Below are 17,709 nucleotides of genomic sequence, written 5' to 3' on the forward strand. Positions count from 1 at the left end.
GCAGCAGCATATATATATTTTTGTACACAATGCTGTTGCACACTTGCCAGACTACAGTATTGTATAAGTGTAACTTAGATGTACTGGGAAACCAAAAAATTTGTGTGACTTGCTTTATTGTGAAACTCAATTTATTGTGATGGTCTGGAACCAAACCCACAGTATCTCCAAGGTATGCCTGCATTTAGGAATTCTCTAATTTCTTTCAACAGTATTTTACAGGTTTCGGAATATAGGTTTTACATGTTAAGAAATTTATTTCTAAGTAGTTTGCCCTTGAACATTGTCGTGGTTGGGATGCCAACCTTCTGAGCAGGCAAAGCAAAAATCTGTGTATAATTTACAGTCATTTCTCTGTATATACAGTTTGGTTCTTCCATACCTATGATTCTGCATCCACAGATAAAACCAGCCATGAATTGTGTGATACTGTAATAAAAAGTGAAGTTGCTCAGTTGTGTCCTACTCTTTGCAACTCTGTGGACTGGAGGCTGCCAGGCTCCTCCATCCATGGGATTTTCCGGCAACAATACTGGAGTGGGTTGCCATTTCCTTCTCCAGGGGATCTTCCCAACCTAGGGATCGAACCTGGGTCTCCCACACTTCAGGTAGACTCTCTACCATCTGAGCCACCAGGGAAGCCCACTGTAGTATTTACTATTGGAAACTACCGATGTATAGGTATACCTGTGCCATTCAAACCCATGCTGTTCAGGGTCAACTGTATTGTATTCTTTCTAATGCTATTATAAATGAAAATATCTTCTTAATTTCATTTTTTTGAGTTGTCTATTCATATTCATTATTTACTGCATAAAAATACAATTGAGTTTTATACATTAGTCTTTCATTCTTCAATATATTCTGGGGACTAGGAAGTACTTTAATTAGTATAGCCATTATCTTACTGTTGCTGTTTGTATGATATCTTTTCTTACCTTCCATTGTTGTTCCATTGCTCAGTCCTATCTGAGTCTTTGAATCTATTTGTGTATTTGAATATAAATTGTATCTTAGACAGTATGTAGTTGGGTCTTATTTTTGGTTTTATTTTTAATCCAGCCTAACAATTGCTGTCTTTTGGTTGGCTTGTTTATTCTATTTACACTTAATGTTACTGTTGATATAGTTGGACTTGTGTCTGCCATTTTGCTTTTTCTTTTCTTTATATATCACATAACCTTTGTTCTTTCATTTTTCCATTTCTGCCTTCTTTTGTAATGCTTATCGCCCCAACCCCCAGGACTGCAAATTGTTTGTTTGTTTGGTGACTTGACTGGATCATTTTAACGAAGTCAAGTTTATATTCCACTTCAAAATAACTGGACTTACCACGGGAACATTTCATGGAAGGATGGGCACAATAAAGGACAGAAACAGTAAGGACCTAAGAGAAGCAAAAGAGTTTAAGAAGAGGTGGCAAGAAAACACAGAACTATATAAAAAAGGTCTTAGTGACTTGGATAACCAAGATGGTTTGGTCTTTCACCTAGAGCTAGACATCCTGGAGTGTGAAATCAAGTGGGTCGTAGGAAGCATTACTATGAACAAAACTAGTAGAGGTGACCAAGGCTAGTGGAGGTGACAGAATTCCAGTTGAGCTATTTAAAATTGTACAAGATGATGCTGTTAAAGTGCTGCACTCAATGTATCAGCAAATTTGGAAAACTCAGCAGTGGCTACAGGACTGGAAAAGGTCAGTTTTCATTCCAATCCCAAAGAAGGGCAATGCCAAAGAAAGTTTAAACTACTCTACAATTGCACTCGTTTCACAAAGCAAGGTTATGCCAAAAATCCTTCAAGTTAGGCTTCAGCAGTATGTGAACTGAGAACTTTCAGATGTACAAGTTGGATTTTGAAGAGGCAGAGGAACCAGAGATCAAATTGTCAACATTTGTTGGATCATGGAGAAAGCAAGGGAATTCCAGAAAAACATCTACTTCTGTTTCATTAACTCTGCTAAAGCCTTTGACTGTGTGGATCACAACAAACTGGAAAATTCTTAAAAGAGATGAGAATACCAGACCACCTTACCTGTCTCCTGAGAAACATGTATGTGGGTCAAGAAGCAACAGTTAGAACCCGACTTGAAACAACTGACTAGTTGTAAATTGGGAAAGGAGTATGTCAAGGCTGTAGATTGTTAACCTATTTAACTTGTATACATGGTACCTCATGCAAAATACCATACTGGATGAAAGATAAACTGAAATTAAGATTGCCAGGAGGAATATCAACAACCTCACATGTGCAGATGATATCACTCTAATGGCAGAAAGTGTAGAGGAACTATTGAGCCTCTTGATGAGGGTGAAGGAGGGGAGTGAAAAAGCTGACTTGAAACTTGCTGCTGCTAAGTCGCTTCAGTCGTGTCCGACTCTGTGCGACCCCAGAGACGGCAGCCCACCAGGCTCCCCCATCCCTGGGATTCTCCAGGCAAGAACACTGGAGTGGGTTGCCATTTCCTTCTCCAACGCATGCAAGTGAAAAGTGAAAGTGAAGTCACTCAGTCGTGTCCGACTCTTAGCGACCCCATGGACTGCAGCCTGCCAGGCTCCTCTGTCCATGGGATTTGCCAGGCAAGAGTACTGGATTATGTTGCCATTGCCTTCTCCATGAAACTTGTTAGAAAAACTAAGACCATGGCATCTGGTCCCATCACTTCATGGCAAATAGATGGGGAAAAAGTGGAAACAGTGACAGATTTTATTTTCATGGGCTCTTAAATCACTGTGGACAGTGACTGCAGCCATGAAATTAAAGACACTTGCTCCTTGGAAGGAAAGCTATGACAAACCTACACAGCATATTAAAAAGCAGAAACATCACTTTGCTGATAAAGATCCATATAGTAGAAGCTGTATGGTTTTTTCTATTAGTCATGTATGTTTGTGATGGTTGGGCCACAAAGAAGAAGGAGTGCCAAAGAATTGATGCTTTTGAATTGTGATGCTGGAGAAGACTCTTGAGAGTCCCTTGGACTGCTGTGAGATCAAACTAGTCAATCCTAAAGGAAATCAGCTCTGAATATTCTTTGGAAGACTGTTGCTGAAGCTCTAATTCTACAGCCACCTGAAGAGCTAACTCGTTAGAAAAGACCCTGATGCTGGGAAGGATTGAGGGCAAGGGGAAAAGGGGCAACAGAGGATGAGATGGTTAGATAGCATCTCCAACTCAGTGGGCAAGAATTTGAACAAACCCTGGGAGCTAGAAGACAGAGGAGCCTGGCATGCTGCAGTCCATGAGGTTGCAGAGTTGGATACAACTTAGTGACTGAACAATATGAAGCCTCTGATATTTCTTTAACAGAGGGTTTAATCTTGGACATATGTAGTCATCCTGGCATATCATGATTTTAGGTGGGTTCTGTTTATATTTTTGATCTGTTATGATATCTACCTCTTTTGATGACTTCCCTGGTGGCTCAGACGATAAAGCGTCTGTCTGCAGTGCGGGAGACCCGGGTTCGATCTCTGGGTTGGGAAGATCCCCTGGAGAAGGAAATGGCAATCCACTCCAGGACTATTGCCTGGAAAATCCCTTGGACAGAGGAGCCTGGTAGGCTACAGCCCATGGGGTCGCAGAGTTGGACACAACTGAACGACTTCACTTTCACTTTCACCTCTTTTGATATCATATCAGGCTATGCCTTGGGATATAACTTTTTCCACAGTCTTTTGTAATGAAATTCAGACCTTGTTCCAAGGTAGTTTTTGAGAGTGTCTTTGAGGTTTGTCATGATCCCAGGTGGGTTCCTTTTTAGGTTCCTTGGGTCTCTGATCAACAGTTGACTTGTAGTTTAGCTTATTGTTCTTGCCAAGGTTTCAACTTCCTCTTGTTTACCATCAAAATTTCTGTTTCAGGTAGTGCTCTTAGTTTTTTGAACTTTTGCATATTCTGTTCCAAGTAAAGTCAGTTGTTTTGGAAAGTACTTCAGAGCTCTCTGTTCTTACAGTCTACCTCTTCCCTTGGGTAAATTCTCTGAGCCACTGCTCTGGAGCTGTCAGTCAGTTCAGTCCCTCAGTCGTTTCTTACTCTTTTCAGCCCCATGGACTGCAGCACGCCAGGCCTCCCTGTCCCTCACCATCTCCTGGAGTTTACCCAAACTTGTGTCCGTTGAGTCGGTGATGCCATCCAACCATCTCATCCTCTGTCGTCCCCTTCTCCTCCTGCCTTCAATCTTTTCCAGCATCAGGGTCTTTTCCAGTGAATTGGCTCTTTGTATCAGATGGCCAAAGTATTGGAGTTGCAGCTTCAGAATCAGTCCTTCCAATGACTGTTCAGGACTGATTTCCTTTAGGATTGACTGTTTTGATCTCCTTGCAGTCCAAGGGACTCTCAAGAATCTTCTCCAACACCACAGTTCAAAAGCATCAATTCTTTGGTGCTCAGCTTTCTTTCTGGTCCAGCTCTCACATCCATATGGAAAAACCATAGCTTTGACTAGACTGACCTTTGTCAGCAAAGTAATGTCTCTGCCTTTTAATATGCTGTCTAGGTTAATCATAGCATTCTTCCAAGGAGCAGGCGTCTTTTAATTTCATGGCTGCAGTCACCATCTCCAGTGATTTTTGGAGCCCAAGAAAATAAAGTCTGTTATTATTTCGATTGTTTCCCCATCTGTTTGCTTTGAAGTGATGGGACTGGATGCCTTGATCTTTGTTTTTTGAATGTTGAGTTTTAAGCCAGCCTTTTCACTCTCCTTTTTCACTTTCAAGAGGCTCTTCAGTTCCTCTTTGCTTTCTGCCATAAGGGTGGTGTCATTTGCGTATCTGAGGTTATTGATATTTCTCCCAACAATCTTGATTCCAGCTTGTGCTTCATGCAGCCCAGCATTTCATGTGATGTACTCCACATGTAAGTTAAATAAGTAGGGTGACAATAAGCAGGATGTCTGGATCTAGGTGAGTGATCACACCATCGTGGTTGTCTGGGTCATTAAGATCTTTTTGGTATAGTTCTTCTGTGTATTCTTTCCACTTCTAAATATCTTCTGATTCTGTTAGGTCCATACTGTTTCTGTCTTTCATTGTGCCTGTCTTTGCATGAAATGTTCCCTTGGTATCTCTAATTTTCTTGATGAGTTCTCTAGTCTTTCCCATTCTATTGTTTTCCTCTATTTTTTTGCATTGATCATTAGGAAGGCTTTCTTATCTCTCCTTGCTAGTCTTTGGAACTCTGCATTCAGATGGGTATAGCTTTCCTTTTCTCCTCTGCCTTTCACTTCTCTTCTTTTCTCAGCTATTTGTAAGGCCTCCTCAGACAACCATTTTGCCTTTTTGCATTTTTTTTTCTTGGGGATGGTCTTGATCACTGCCTCCTGCATAGTGTTACAAACCTTTGTCCATAGCTCTTCAGGCACTCTGTCTATCAGATCTAATCCCTTGAATCTATTTGTCACTTCCACTGTATAATCATTACGGATTTGATTTAGGTCATACCTGAATGGTCTAGTGGTTTTCCCCACTTTCTTCAATTTAAGTCTGAATTTGGCAATAAGGAGTTCATGATCCGAGCCACAGTCAGCTCCTGGTCTTGATTTTCTTGACTGTATAGAGTTTCTCCATCTTCGGCTGCAAAGCATATAATCAATTTTAATTCAGTATTGACCGTCTGGTGATGTCCATGTGTAGAGTGTCTCTTGTGTTGTTGGGAGAGCTGTAGGTGGGGCTAATGGCTCACTTCTTGGGGGTGACTTCCCTCTTGTATGAGCAGGATACTACATGGAGTACAGTTGTCTTATTGGCTTTCCTTCTCTTAGGTATGCAACCTGTGCATTACAAGCAAATGATCCGGTTGGCCCGAGAATTTTTGTCCTCCTGTGTCTAGGATAGAGTTGTGTCTTATATTTTGGGGCTGTGTGGAGGAAGGGAATTTCTGACCTCTTGGTTGCGCTGCCTTGAATTTAGCATCTGCAGTCCAGAGCTGTGCAGGATGAGAAATGCTGATGGCCTGCCCCTTGACTTGGAGCCTGTGGGAAAGGTCTTTTTGGTCCTCTCTTCCTGGAGTTGGGGGAGGTGGAGGTTGGATTGTAGCTTCAGTGCCACAGACTTGCTGTTTTTCCACCAAGATTTAGTAACTTTCCTTAAATGTTTGTTTGTTTCTTTTTTTTTTTTTTTTTTAAACTGTATGGTCTGAAGACAATTGCCAGAAATTTCAAGTGGTTATTAAAATAAAAAAATCCCCCAGTTATGGTTATTTCCCCATGAAGGCATCTGCAGAGCTCCTTCCACTACATTTTCAAAAATTGTTTCTGTTCTGTTTTTTAAGAAAATCAGTGTCTTCATGATGTATCTTCTTTTCCTGTCTTTTTGCCTTAAACAAAAGGGTACTTAACGTCTTCTGTTTGAAGTGGGTTTCTTTTAGAGAATGTATTGTTGGAGCATGTTTTAATTTTATCCATTCTGCCAACTTTTGTCTTTTAGTATGTGTATTTAGACCATTTATATTTTAAGGCAGTTATTAATTTGCTAGGTATTAAATCTCTTACTGTTTGATTCCTCTGTTTTTATTTTCTTGCCTTCATGTATGTTATGTAAATATTTTTTAAAAAATTCTATCTTTTCTTAATATTTACTTTTATTTATTATTTGGCTGCACTGGGTCTTAGTTGTGACATGTAGCATCTTTAGTTACAGCATGTGCGATCTAGTTCCCACACCAGGGATGGACCTGGGCCCCTTGCATTGGGACAGCGAGTCTTAGCCACTGGACTATCAGGAAGTTCTAAGATTCCCTCTTTATAGTGTTTTTATATAATTATATATATATAATTATGTAAAATAAACAAATATATGTAAATATATATAAATTGCATATAAATATAATATATAATATAAAATATGGAGAAAATACATACATATATGTATGTATAATATATATATATATAAGTTTATATATAACCTGGAGCCAGACATCCTGGAATGTGAAGTCAAATGGGCCTTAGAAAGCATCACTACGAACAAAGCTAGTGGAGGTGATGGAATTCCAGTGGAGCTATTTCAAATCCTGAATGATGATGCTGGGAAAGTGCTGCACTCAATGTGCCAGCAAATTTGGAAAACTCAGCAGTGGCCACAGGACTGGAAAAGGTCAGTTTTCATTCCAATCCCAAAGAAAGGCAATGCCAAAGAATGCTCAAACTCACACGCTAGTAAAGTAATGCTCAAAATTCTCCAAGCCAGGCTTCAACAGGACGTGAACCGTGAACTTCCAGATGTTCAAGCTGGTTTTAGAAAAGGCAGAGGAACCAGAGATCAAATTGCCAACATCCGCTGGATCATGGAAAAAGCAAGAGAGTTCCAGGAAAACATCTACTTCTGGTTTATTGACTATGCTAAAGCCTTTGACTGTGTGGATCACAATAAACTGTGGAAAATTCTGAAAGAGATGGGAATACCAGACCACCTGACCTGCCTCTTGAGAAACCTGTATGCAGGTCAGGAAGCAACAGTTAGAACTGGACATGGAACAACAGACTGGTTCCTAATAGGAAAAGGAGTGCGTCAAGGCCGTATGTTGTCACCCTGCTTATTTAACTTCTGTGCAGAGTACATCATGAGAAACGCTGGGCTGGAGGAAGCACAAGCTGGAATCAAGATTGTTGGGAGAAATATCAATAACCTCAGATATGCAGATGACACCAGCCTTATGGCAGAAAGTGAAGAGGAGCTAAAAAGCCTCTTGATGAAGGTGAAAGAGGAGAGTGAAAAAGTTGGCTTAAAACTCAACATTCAGAAAACTAAGATCATGGCAACTGGTCCCATCACTTCATGGGAAATAGATGGGGAAACAGCGTCAGACTTTATTTTTTTGGGCTCCAAAATCACTGCAGATGGTGACTGCAGCCATGAAATTAAAAGACGCTTACTCCTTGGAAGGAAAGTTATGACCAACCTAGATAGCATATTCAAAAGCAGAGACATTACTTTGCCAACAAAGGTCCGTCTAGTCAAGGCTGTGGTTTTTCCTGTGGTCATGTATGGATGTGAGAGTTGGACTGTGAAGAAAGCTGAGCACCAAAGAATTGATGCTTTTGAACTGTGGTGTTGGAGAAGACTCTTGAGAGTCCCTTGGACTGCAAGGAGATCCAACCAGTCCATTCTGAAGGAGATCAGCCCTGGGATTTCTTTGGAAGGAATGATGCTAAAGCTGAAACTCCAGTACTTTGGCCACCTCATGCAAAGAGTTGACTCACTGGAAAGGACTCTGATGCTGGGAGGGATTGGGGGCAGGAGGAGAAGGGGACGACAGAAGATGAGATGGCTGGATGGCATCACTGACTCAATGGACGTGAGTTTGAGTGAACTCCGGGAGTTGGTGATGGACAGGGAGGCCTGGCGTGCTGTGATTCATGGGGTCGCAAAGAGTCAGACATGACTGAGCGACTGAACTGAACTGAATAGTTTCTTAGTGATTGTTTTAGATCTTGTATTATTCATTTTTAACTTTAGTCTATACTGATTTATTATTTGGAGTTGAGTATAGAAACTTGTATTCAGATCCTTTTACCCTTTCCTGTTGTAAACTAGGATTATCTTAAAGTATTTCCTCTATATAGCACCGTATGAGATATTGTTATAATTTTTACATCAGCCATCACGTAAGATTTAAGGTGCCCATGAAGAAACATATTGTTTACCCTCATTCTTAGCCATTAGTGTTCTTTTCTGAAGATTGAAGTTCATTCTATTAACACATCTTCTCTGTTTAGCAAACTTCCTTTAATCATTCATTTAAGGGTAGATTTACCAGTGACAAATTTTTGTTTACTTTGTGAGAATATCTTTTTGATTGGCTTTCATGCCTGAAGGATATTTCTTTTTGAGTACAGGGCTTGTTGATTTTTTTCCTTTTCTTCTTTGAACAACTTTGTTCCACTTACTTATGTCCCTCATTGAGAAATCCACTGTTGTTGGAATTGATGTTCCTTGTAACGCAATTACATGGGCTCCTTTCAAGGTTTTTCTGTGTCTGTAAGCTTTCAGAACTCAATGATGGGTCTTGGTGTGGATTTCTTCGGATTTATTATGTAAGTCCTTTAGATTTATCCCTTTAATTCCATTCTTAAGGGTTTTGAATCTGTATGTTTATATCTTGGCAAGTTTGGGAGATTTTTTAGTCATTATTTGTTGAAATGCTTTTTGAGTTCCATTGTTCCTCCTAGGATGGTAGTGGTATGAATGTTAGCCATTTTCTTATTGTCTCACAGATTCTTGTGACTGTTAAATATTTTTTCATCTATTTTGGGTATATTATATTGATTTGGTCTGAAGTTCAATGATTCTGTTCTCTGTCATTTTCACTTTACTATTGAGGTAATTTATCAAGTTTTTTAGTTATTATAGTTCGGCTGTTGTATAGGCTTCCAGAGAGCTGTGTGGTAAAGAATCCACCTGCCAGTGCAGGAGATGCAAGAAATTCGGGTTCAGTTTATGGGGTCAGAAAGATCCCCTGGAGTAGGAAATGGCAACCCACTCCATGTTCTTGCCTGGGAAATTCCCTAGACAGAGGAACCTGGTGGGCCACAGTCTATGAGGTCACAAAGAGTCAGACACGACTATGTACCCATGTATGTTTGTTAATTTCTTTAAATTTTTTGTCACATCGTTCTAAGATCTGATTCTCTTGAACATATATCAGTTGTTTTTTCTCATTTAAATTAGAATGATCCTGGTTGTTAGTTTGACTGATTTTTGAGTGTTTTGTGATATTGTGGGTATTATATTCTGATACTCAGGGTCGTATTTAATCCTTTTTAGCAAGCAGTTTTCCTGTGGAAGGACATGACAGCTAAATGGGTTTTGGCTTGTCCTTGGGCCCTAATGTCACCATTTCAGCAGAAGCTGACTCTTAACTGCCTTGTTGTAAATGCTGCTGCTGCTGCTGCTAAGTTGCTTCAGTTGTGTCCGACTCTGTGCGACCCCATAGACGGCAGCCCACCAGGCTTCTCCGTCCCTGGGATTCTCCAGGCAAGAATATTGGAGTGAGTTGCCATTTCCTTCTTCATTGCATGAAAGTGAAAAGTGAAAGTGAAGTAGCCCAGTCGTGTCTGACTCTTTGAGACCCCATGGACTATAGCCGACCAGGCTCCTTCGTCCATGGGATGTTCCAGGCAAGAGTACTGGAGTGGGTTGCCACCTCCTTCTCCATGTTGCAAATGAATGAGCTGAAATTTCAGTTCCCACTTGCTCTTTCCGTACAAAAGTGGGATATACTAACTCATAAATTTGTTGCTGACTCATTGGAAAAGATCCTGATGCTGGGAAAGATTGAGGGCAGGAGGAGAAGGGGTCAACAGAGGGTTAGATGGTTGGATGACATCACCAACTCAATGGACATAAGTTTGAGCAACCTCTGGGAGATAGTGAAGGACAGGGAATCCTGCCATGCTGCAGTCCATATGGTCACAGGGTCAGACACGACTTAGCGACTGGACAACAACAGCGTGTACTGGTGGCTCAGTGGTAAAGAATGTGCCTACAATGCAGGAGACAGGCGTTGGGTTCGGATGATCCCCTGGATAAAGAAATGGCAACCCATTCCCAACTCTTGCCTGGGAAAAGCAAGAGTCAGGCTGGACTTAGCAACTAAACAACAATGCTCAGTTCCACTGAGCGTCACTGACACAAGGGGAGAGAAAGCGTAGGGCTGACTCCCTCCACTTTTTTGTTGTAGGGTAAGGGTGGAATCTCAGCTTCCCCTGAACTTCAACATACCAGAGACTGGAAGTAAAGTGATGACTTGCCTCACTTTCCCCCATGTTATTCTGTCTTGTTATTATCTAGTGGGGGTAGAAGTTCAGCTCCCTGTTACTACCCTCTGACATGGAGGGCAAGATTTAGTGGTTTAAGTAAGAAAGAATATTGGCTTCAATTAAAATGTCCTTTATTTAAGATCACAACAGTGGAGATACTGAGGATTTTTTCCTTTTTTTTCAGCTTTGTTGAGATATCCTCGTGAATTCGCTCAGTTGTGTCTGACTTTTTGCAATTCCATGGACTGTAGCCTGCCAGGCTTCTCTGTCATGGAATTCTCCGAGCCAGAATACTGAAGCGGGTAGCTGTCCCCAGGTCTCCTGCATTGCAGGTGGATTCTTTACCATCTGAGCCACCAGGGAAGCCCTGGTGAAGTATAGTTGACAAAATTGTACGGTATTTGAAATGTACATCATAATGATTTGGTACATAGTGTGAAAGGATTCCTCCATGTCTATTCAGTTAACCCATCCATCACTTTGTGTTTTTATATGTGTGGGTGAGAGTATTTAAGTTCTAATCCCTAAGGAAATTTCAACTGTATAATACAGTGTTATCAACTATGGTCACCATGTTATACATTAGATTTTTCAGTCATTTTTCATCTTAGAGCAGAGAATTTTTATCCTTTTTTTAGCTTCTCTCTATTCTTCTATTCTTCCCGCTCCCTGAAACCCCTGGCATCCACATCTACTGTTTCTTTGAGTTTTTGACTTTTAAGGTTTTTTTTTTCCCCAGCTTCCACATGTAAGTGACACCACGCAGTATTTGTCTTTGTCTGGCTTATTTCCTTTAGGTCCATCTGTGTTGTCACAAATGGCAGGGTTTCCTTCTTCCTCGTGGGTGAATACTGTCCCATTTTTGGCCTGTGTGACTGCTTGTATGCATGTGTGCATTATGCATACACACCGCATCTTCTTTAAGCACGTATCTGTTGATGGATACTTAGGTTGTTTCCCTATCTGGTTATTGTGAATAATCCTGACATGAACACAGGAGTGCAGGTATCTCTTTGACATCTTGTTTGCTTTTCTTTTTTTGGATGTATACCCAGAAGTGGAATTGCTGGGTCATATGGCAGTTCTCATTTTTTTTAGAAACCTTTGTACTGTTTTTCATAATGGCTATACCAGTTTACATCCCCACCATCAGTACACAACTGTTTGCTTTTTCCACATCCTCACTACTTGTTATCTTTGTTTTTGTTTTTTTTCCAACCAGGGACAGGTCATGATAGAAAAAAATCAGAATAAGAGCAAATATTCTATTTTGAGAACAGCTGAGAAAGCATTTTTGACTATTACAATTATTTAACAAAAAAGTTCATAAGAAAATGTACACAACCCAATTTTTCTCGTAAAATGTGGAAAGGGGATGCATGGAAGCAGTTGATTTCTTTGGTGAGCACAGCCGTTGTTCATACTCGTTCGGAGGCTTCTAACATGATGATGCTATTTCCTTGTATTACCACCGTTCCAGTATTGTTCTGTTGCCACTAGTTGCCATCTCCACACATTCATCTACCACAAGATTTATAAAGGGATCAAATCCCCACAATATTTCTTGGACATATCTGCCACCATTTAATTTCAGTAACTTCTTGTCCATAAATACCTTCAACTCAGGAGAGTGAGCTTTGCTCATGATGTCTCCTCAGCTGATATGTGTCTTTTTGATGAAAGCCTTTCTTACAGATTTGAGACGATATCTCATTGTGGTTTTGGTTTCTGTTTCCTGATGGATAGTGATGTTGAGCACCTTTGCATGTACCTGTTGGCCAGTTGTATTTCTTCTTTGCAAAAATGTCTATTCCATTTCTTTGTCCATTTTTAAATTGGATTATTTATATTTTATTAAGTTACATGAGTTCTTCATGTATTTTGGTTGTTAACTTCTTACCAGATAACGACTTGCAAATATTTTCTTCCATTCTGTAGATTGCCTTTTCATTTTGTTGATATTTTCCTTTACTGTGCAAAAACTTTTTAGTTTGATGTTTCCCATTTGTTTATTTTTGTTACTTTTGCTCATGGCATCAAACTAAAAAAAACTGTTGTCAAGACTGATGTCCAAGCGCGTATCCCCTGTGTATCCTTCTAGGAGTTTTATAGTTTCTGGTCTTTGATTTTTGTGTATGGTGTAAGACAGGGGTTCGGTTTCATTCTTTCATTCCACATTGCATGTGGCAATCCAGTTTTCCCAACACTATTTGTTGAAGTGGATATAGTGAGGATTTCTTTAGGTCCTGACATGTGACACTTCATAAGTGTGAAATTGTAGAATCATGGTTCATTGAATTCTTGCTTCAATTCCTGTTCTATGGAAGGCAGTATTAGGATGATTTCTGCTCTTAGGATATCATGCGGTGGTTTGGAAGACCTAAATAAGCACTTAACTTTAACAATTGAAGGGATGATCAGTATAATTTATTATTTAGTTATCTGTATATTTGTATTTTTTATTTTTTGGTCATGCCATGCACCTTGTGGGATTTTAGTTCCTTGATGAGGCATTGAACTTGTGGCTCTCGGCAGGAGAGCCCAGAGTCCTAAGCCTGGATGCGCAGGGAATTTCCAATATGATTTATTTTTTGCAAATTAGAAAATTTACGGGCCAGAGGGTCTTGGTCAAGGTTATTTAGCTCTGTTTTCCCACTATTTCATGTTTTATAGTTATTTTGAAAAAGTAAAACATGGAGATGGTTAAAATTTTGAACAAGATAAATGATTATATAATAACTCATTGAAACCCAGAAATCACTAACATATAAAATGCTAGTTATATAATTTTTACCAGAAAATGTAAAACAACTAAGAAGCTATTAAGAGTAGAAGTCTTATCTGGTAGGACATTACCTCAGAGTAAAACATATTATCATTATGCAATCTCACTCAAGTACAGTTTTAACACAACTGCCTCTTTAATATTTCTTCTTGAATGACCCAGATGCATCTCAAACTTACCATGTCTAAAATTGAACTTGTCTCAAAAATTTCAAAATGTCCTCTTTGTAAGCTCTTATTCTTCTTATTCCTAAGCAAGAAACTTGGGGATGATCCTTGTCTCTCTATTCCCCAATATAATTTTCTTAGAATATTTCGTCTGTGATGCCTTTGTCATCTTATGTCTTTGGTAATATTGGCCTCTTAAAATGAGTTGTTAATTGTTCTCTTTTCCTTGGTTTTTAATTTTTTAAAAGACATTATCTTTTTATGTTTTGACTGCATTGGGTCTCCTTGCTGCACATGGGGTTTCTCTAGTTGTGGCGAGCAGCATCTCTTCTCCGTTGTGGTGCGTGGGCTTCTTACCGTAGTGGCTTGTCTTGTTGCAGAGCATGGGCTTTAGGTGCTCGGGCTTATTTACTGTCCCTGGGGTCAGTAGTTGTGGCCCCTGGGCCCAGTTGCTCCGAGGCATGTGGAATTCTCCCGATAAACTCTGATCCAGTCACTGTACCATCGGGCAAGTTCTTCCTTCTCTGTTTTTTAAAGTTTGTGTGAGGTTTGTATTATTTTTTTCCTTGAGAGAATTTATCATTGAAAAAACCCAGCAGGCCTGGACTTTCTTTTGTAGAAGAATTTAATTACAAATTTAGTTGCTTTACTTCATATTAGTGTGTTCAGTTTCTCTGTTTCCTTGAGCCAGTATTTGGTAGTTTGTATTTTCTAGGAACTTTCTAGGAGTTTGTATTTTCTAGGAATTTGACTTGTTTGTTTGTTTGTTTATGACTGCACCACTTGGCTTGTGGGAAGTTAGTTTCCCAACCAGGCATCAACCTGTGCCCCCTGCAGTGGGAGCATGAAGTCTTAACTACTGGACGGCTGAGGGAGTTCCTTTGACTCATTTAAATTGTCTGTCTTGTTGGTATAAAACTTTTATAAGTCCCTTTGCTGTTCACCTGAAATTATCACAACATTGTTAATCAGCTTTACCCCCAATACAAAATAAAAAAGGTTAAAAAAAAAAAAAGATGAACATTTTAAATTAAGATCTTTGTTATCAGGAAAAAAGCCTTTCATAATATTCCCTTAATTCTTTCGATTTCTGTAGGGTTTGTTGTTAAGTCTTCTGTTTCTTATATTACTGATTTTCATATTCTTTGTTTTCTTTTTTAATCTCTAAATCAATCTCAGTGTATGTTTCCTCACACCCCAACCCCATCTCTTCCCTTCCACCTGCACCTTATCTCCCATCCTGCTAATTATCAATTCTGTTGATCTTTTCAAAGAATCATTTTTGAGTTTTATTCCCCTTCCCTCCATTGATACCTACTCTGATCTTTATATTATTCTATTTAATTTGGGTTTGATTTGCAGAATCTGAATTACATGATCAGATTATTGGTTAAAAATTTTTTTGTTGTTGTTTTCTAGTATATTTTTAAAGCTACAAATTTCTAAGCCTGTGCTGTCAGATGTGTTAGGTAACTCCCATATGTGGCTGTTAATGCTGAAGTTAAATAGTAGATTGAGTTCTTCAGTCATCCTAGTCACATTTCAGGTGTTCACTGATCTCATGTGCCTAATGGCTACCCCGTTTGACTTTGCAGATATAGAACATTTTATGGCAGAATTTCTTTTGGACTCTTAGGTATTGCTTTAACTGTATCTGGTGAATTTGTATATATTAACTTTAACTTATATTCAGTTCAAGGTATTTTCTGTTTGTCCTCAAGGTTTCTTCTTTTACCCATTGGTTAATTAGAATTTGGTTTTTAAACTTTCCAAAATTTGGGCTTTTCAGATTTCTTTCTGTTGTTACCTTCTAATTTAATTGTGGTAGGAGAACATACCATGAGTGGTCTAAACCCTTTCAAATTATTGAGATTTGTTTTATTAACTAGCACTGCTGCTGCTGTTTACTCACTAAGTCGTGTCTGACTCTGCGACCCCAGGGATTGTAGCCCACCAGACCTCCTCTGTCCATGGGATTTCCCAGGCAAGTGGGTTGCCATCTCCTTCTCCAGGAGATCTTCCTGACCCAGGGATTGAACCAACATCTCCTGCTTGGTAGGCAGATCCTTTACCACTGAGCCACCTGGGAAGCCCATTAATTAGCAAAGGGATTGGCAAACTACTTCTTTAAAGGGCCAGGTAGAACTATTGAAAAAGACTCTGATGCTGGGAGGGATTGGGGGCAGGAGGAAAAGGGGATGACAGAGGATGAGATGGCTGGATGGCATCACTGACTCTGTGGATGTGAACTCTGGGAGTTGGTGATGGACAGGGAGGCCTGGCTTGCTGCAATTCATGGGGTCGCAAAGAGTCAGACACGACTGAGCAACTGAACTGAAATGAATACTATTTTAGGCTCTGTACATGGCACAAGGTCTCTGACATGGCTTATTTCCTCTTCCTCGCAGACACTGTAAATTATGTATTTTATCCTTGTCCCTGGTTCTGGACAGAACTTGTAAGACTGAGAGATAGGGATGATAAGTGCATCTTTTCATTATTAATAAGAGATCCCTTTTAATCACACCTGGGTTCAATCCCTGGGTTGGGAAGAGCCACTGGAGAAGGGTGTGGCAACCCACTCCAGTATTCTTGCCTGGAGAATTCCATGGACCGAGAAGCCTGGCAGGCTACAGTCCATGGGGTCGCAAAGAGTCGAACACAGCTGAGCAACTGAACTGAACTGATCTTTGTATGGAACGTTCTGTATAGATCAGTTACATCAAGTTGGTTACTATGTTGTTTAAGGCTTTTATATTTTATAAAGACCGTTTTTATCAGTTTCTGCAAAATGAGTATTGAAATCTCCGTCTGCAGTTGTTTAATTATCCTTTTCTTCATTCTGTTAGTATTGCTTCATGTATTTTTTAGGTACATATGCATTTATAGTAAAGTAAAAGTAAAAAGTCGCTCAGTCGTGTCCAACTCTTTGCAACCCCGTGGACTATAGCCTATCAGGCTCCTCCGTCCATGGGATTCTCCAGGCAAGGATACTGGAGTGGGTTGCCATTTCCTTCTCCAGGGGAAAAGTTACTGCTGCTGCTAAGTCACTTAAGTCATGTCCGACTCTGTGCGACCCCATAGACGGCAGCCCACCAAGCTCCCCCTTCCCTGGGATTCTCCAGGCAAGAACACTGGAGTGGGTTGCCATTTCCTTCTCCAATGCATGAAAGTGAAAAGTGAAAGTGAAGTCGCTCAGTCATGTCCGACTCTTAGCGACCCCATGGACTGCAGCCTGCTAGGCTCCTTCATCCATGGGATTTTCCAGGCAAGAGTACTGGAGTGGTGTGCCATTGCCTTCTCCTATGCATTTATAATTGTTAGCTATTTTTGTATTGGTTCTTTAGCATATAAAATGTTTACCTTTATGTCTAGTAAGTAATCTGTCTCATCTAAGAGTCTTTTCCCTCCACCTTTCATGATTATTTTCATGGTATATCTTTTTCCTTTTTTTTTTTTTTTTTCACTTTCAGTCTGTTGTGTCTTTAGAAATGTTTCATTTAGACCCCATGTAGTTGGATTTTGTCTTTTATCCAGGTTGACAATCTCTGCCTTTTCACTGGAGTACTTTTCCATTTTTTCCCCATCACTTCATGGCAAATTGATGGGGAAAAGTGGAAACAGTGACAGATTTTATTTTCTTGAGCTCCAAAATCACTGCAGATGGTGACTGCAGCCATGAAATTAAAAGATGTTTGCTCCTTGGAAGGAAAGCTATGACAAATCTAGACAGCATATTAAAAAGCAGAGATCAGTTTTCTGACGAAGGTCCATACAGTCAAAGCTATGGTTTTTCCAGCAGTCACATATGGATGAGAGAGTTGGACCATAAAGAATGCTGAGCGCTGAAGCTTTCAAACTGTGGTGTAAGAGAATACTCTTGAAAGTCCTTTGGACAGGAAGGAGATCAAAGCAGTCAATCCTAAAGGAAGTCAGTCCTGAATATTTATTGGAAGGATTGATGCTGAAGCTGAAACTCTTAATACTTTGGCCACCTGATG

General features: G+C 39.9%; 1 protein-coding gene and 1 pseudogene across 3 annotated transcripts in view; one reads left to right on the top strand and one right to left on the bottom strand.

The window, feature by feature from the left end:
- Positions 1–17,709, top strand: part of TRIM33 (tripartite motif containing 33) — a 141,724-nt gene that overhangs the window by 18,196 nt on the left and 105,819 nt on the right. The window contains exon 1 of one of the 3 annotated variants that reach the window (XM_044944520.2): positions 16,058–16,082. The exons of the other annotated variants lie outside the window; for them this stretch is intronic. Within the exon in view, the coding sequence (XP_044800455.1) occupies positions 16,073–16,082 (10 nt within the window). The 5' untranslated portion in view covers positions 16,058–16,072. Of the gene's footprint in view, positions 1–16,057; positions 16,083–17,709 lie in introns of those variants that run through there. 3 annotated transcript variants of the gene reach the window in all.
- LOC112585586 lies at positions 12,175–12,401 on the bottom strand (annotated as a pseudogene).

The sequence above is a fragment of the Bubalus bubalis genome, chromosome 6 (genome assembly GCF_019923935.1).
Source record: "Bubalus bubalis isolate 160015118507 breed Murrah chromosome 6, NDDB_SH_1, whole genome shotgun sequence".
In the NCBI taxonomy this organism is placed as follows: Eukaryota; Metazoa; Chordata; class Mammalia; order Artiodactyla; family Bovidae; genus Bubalus; species Bubalus bubalis.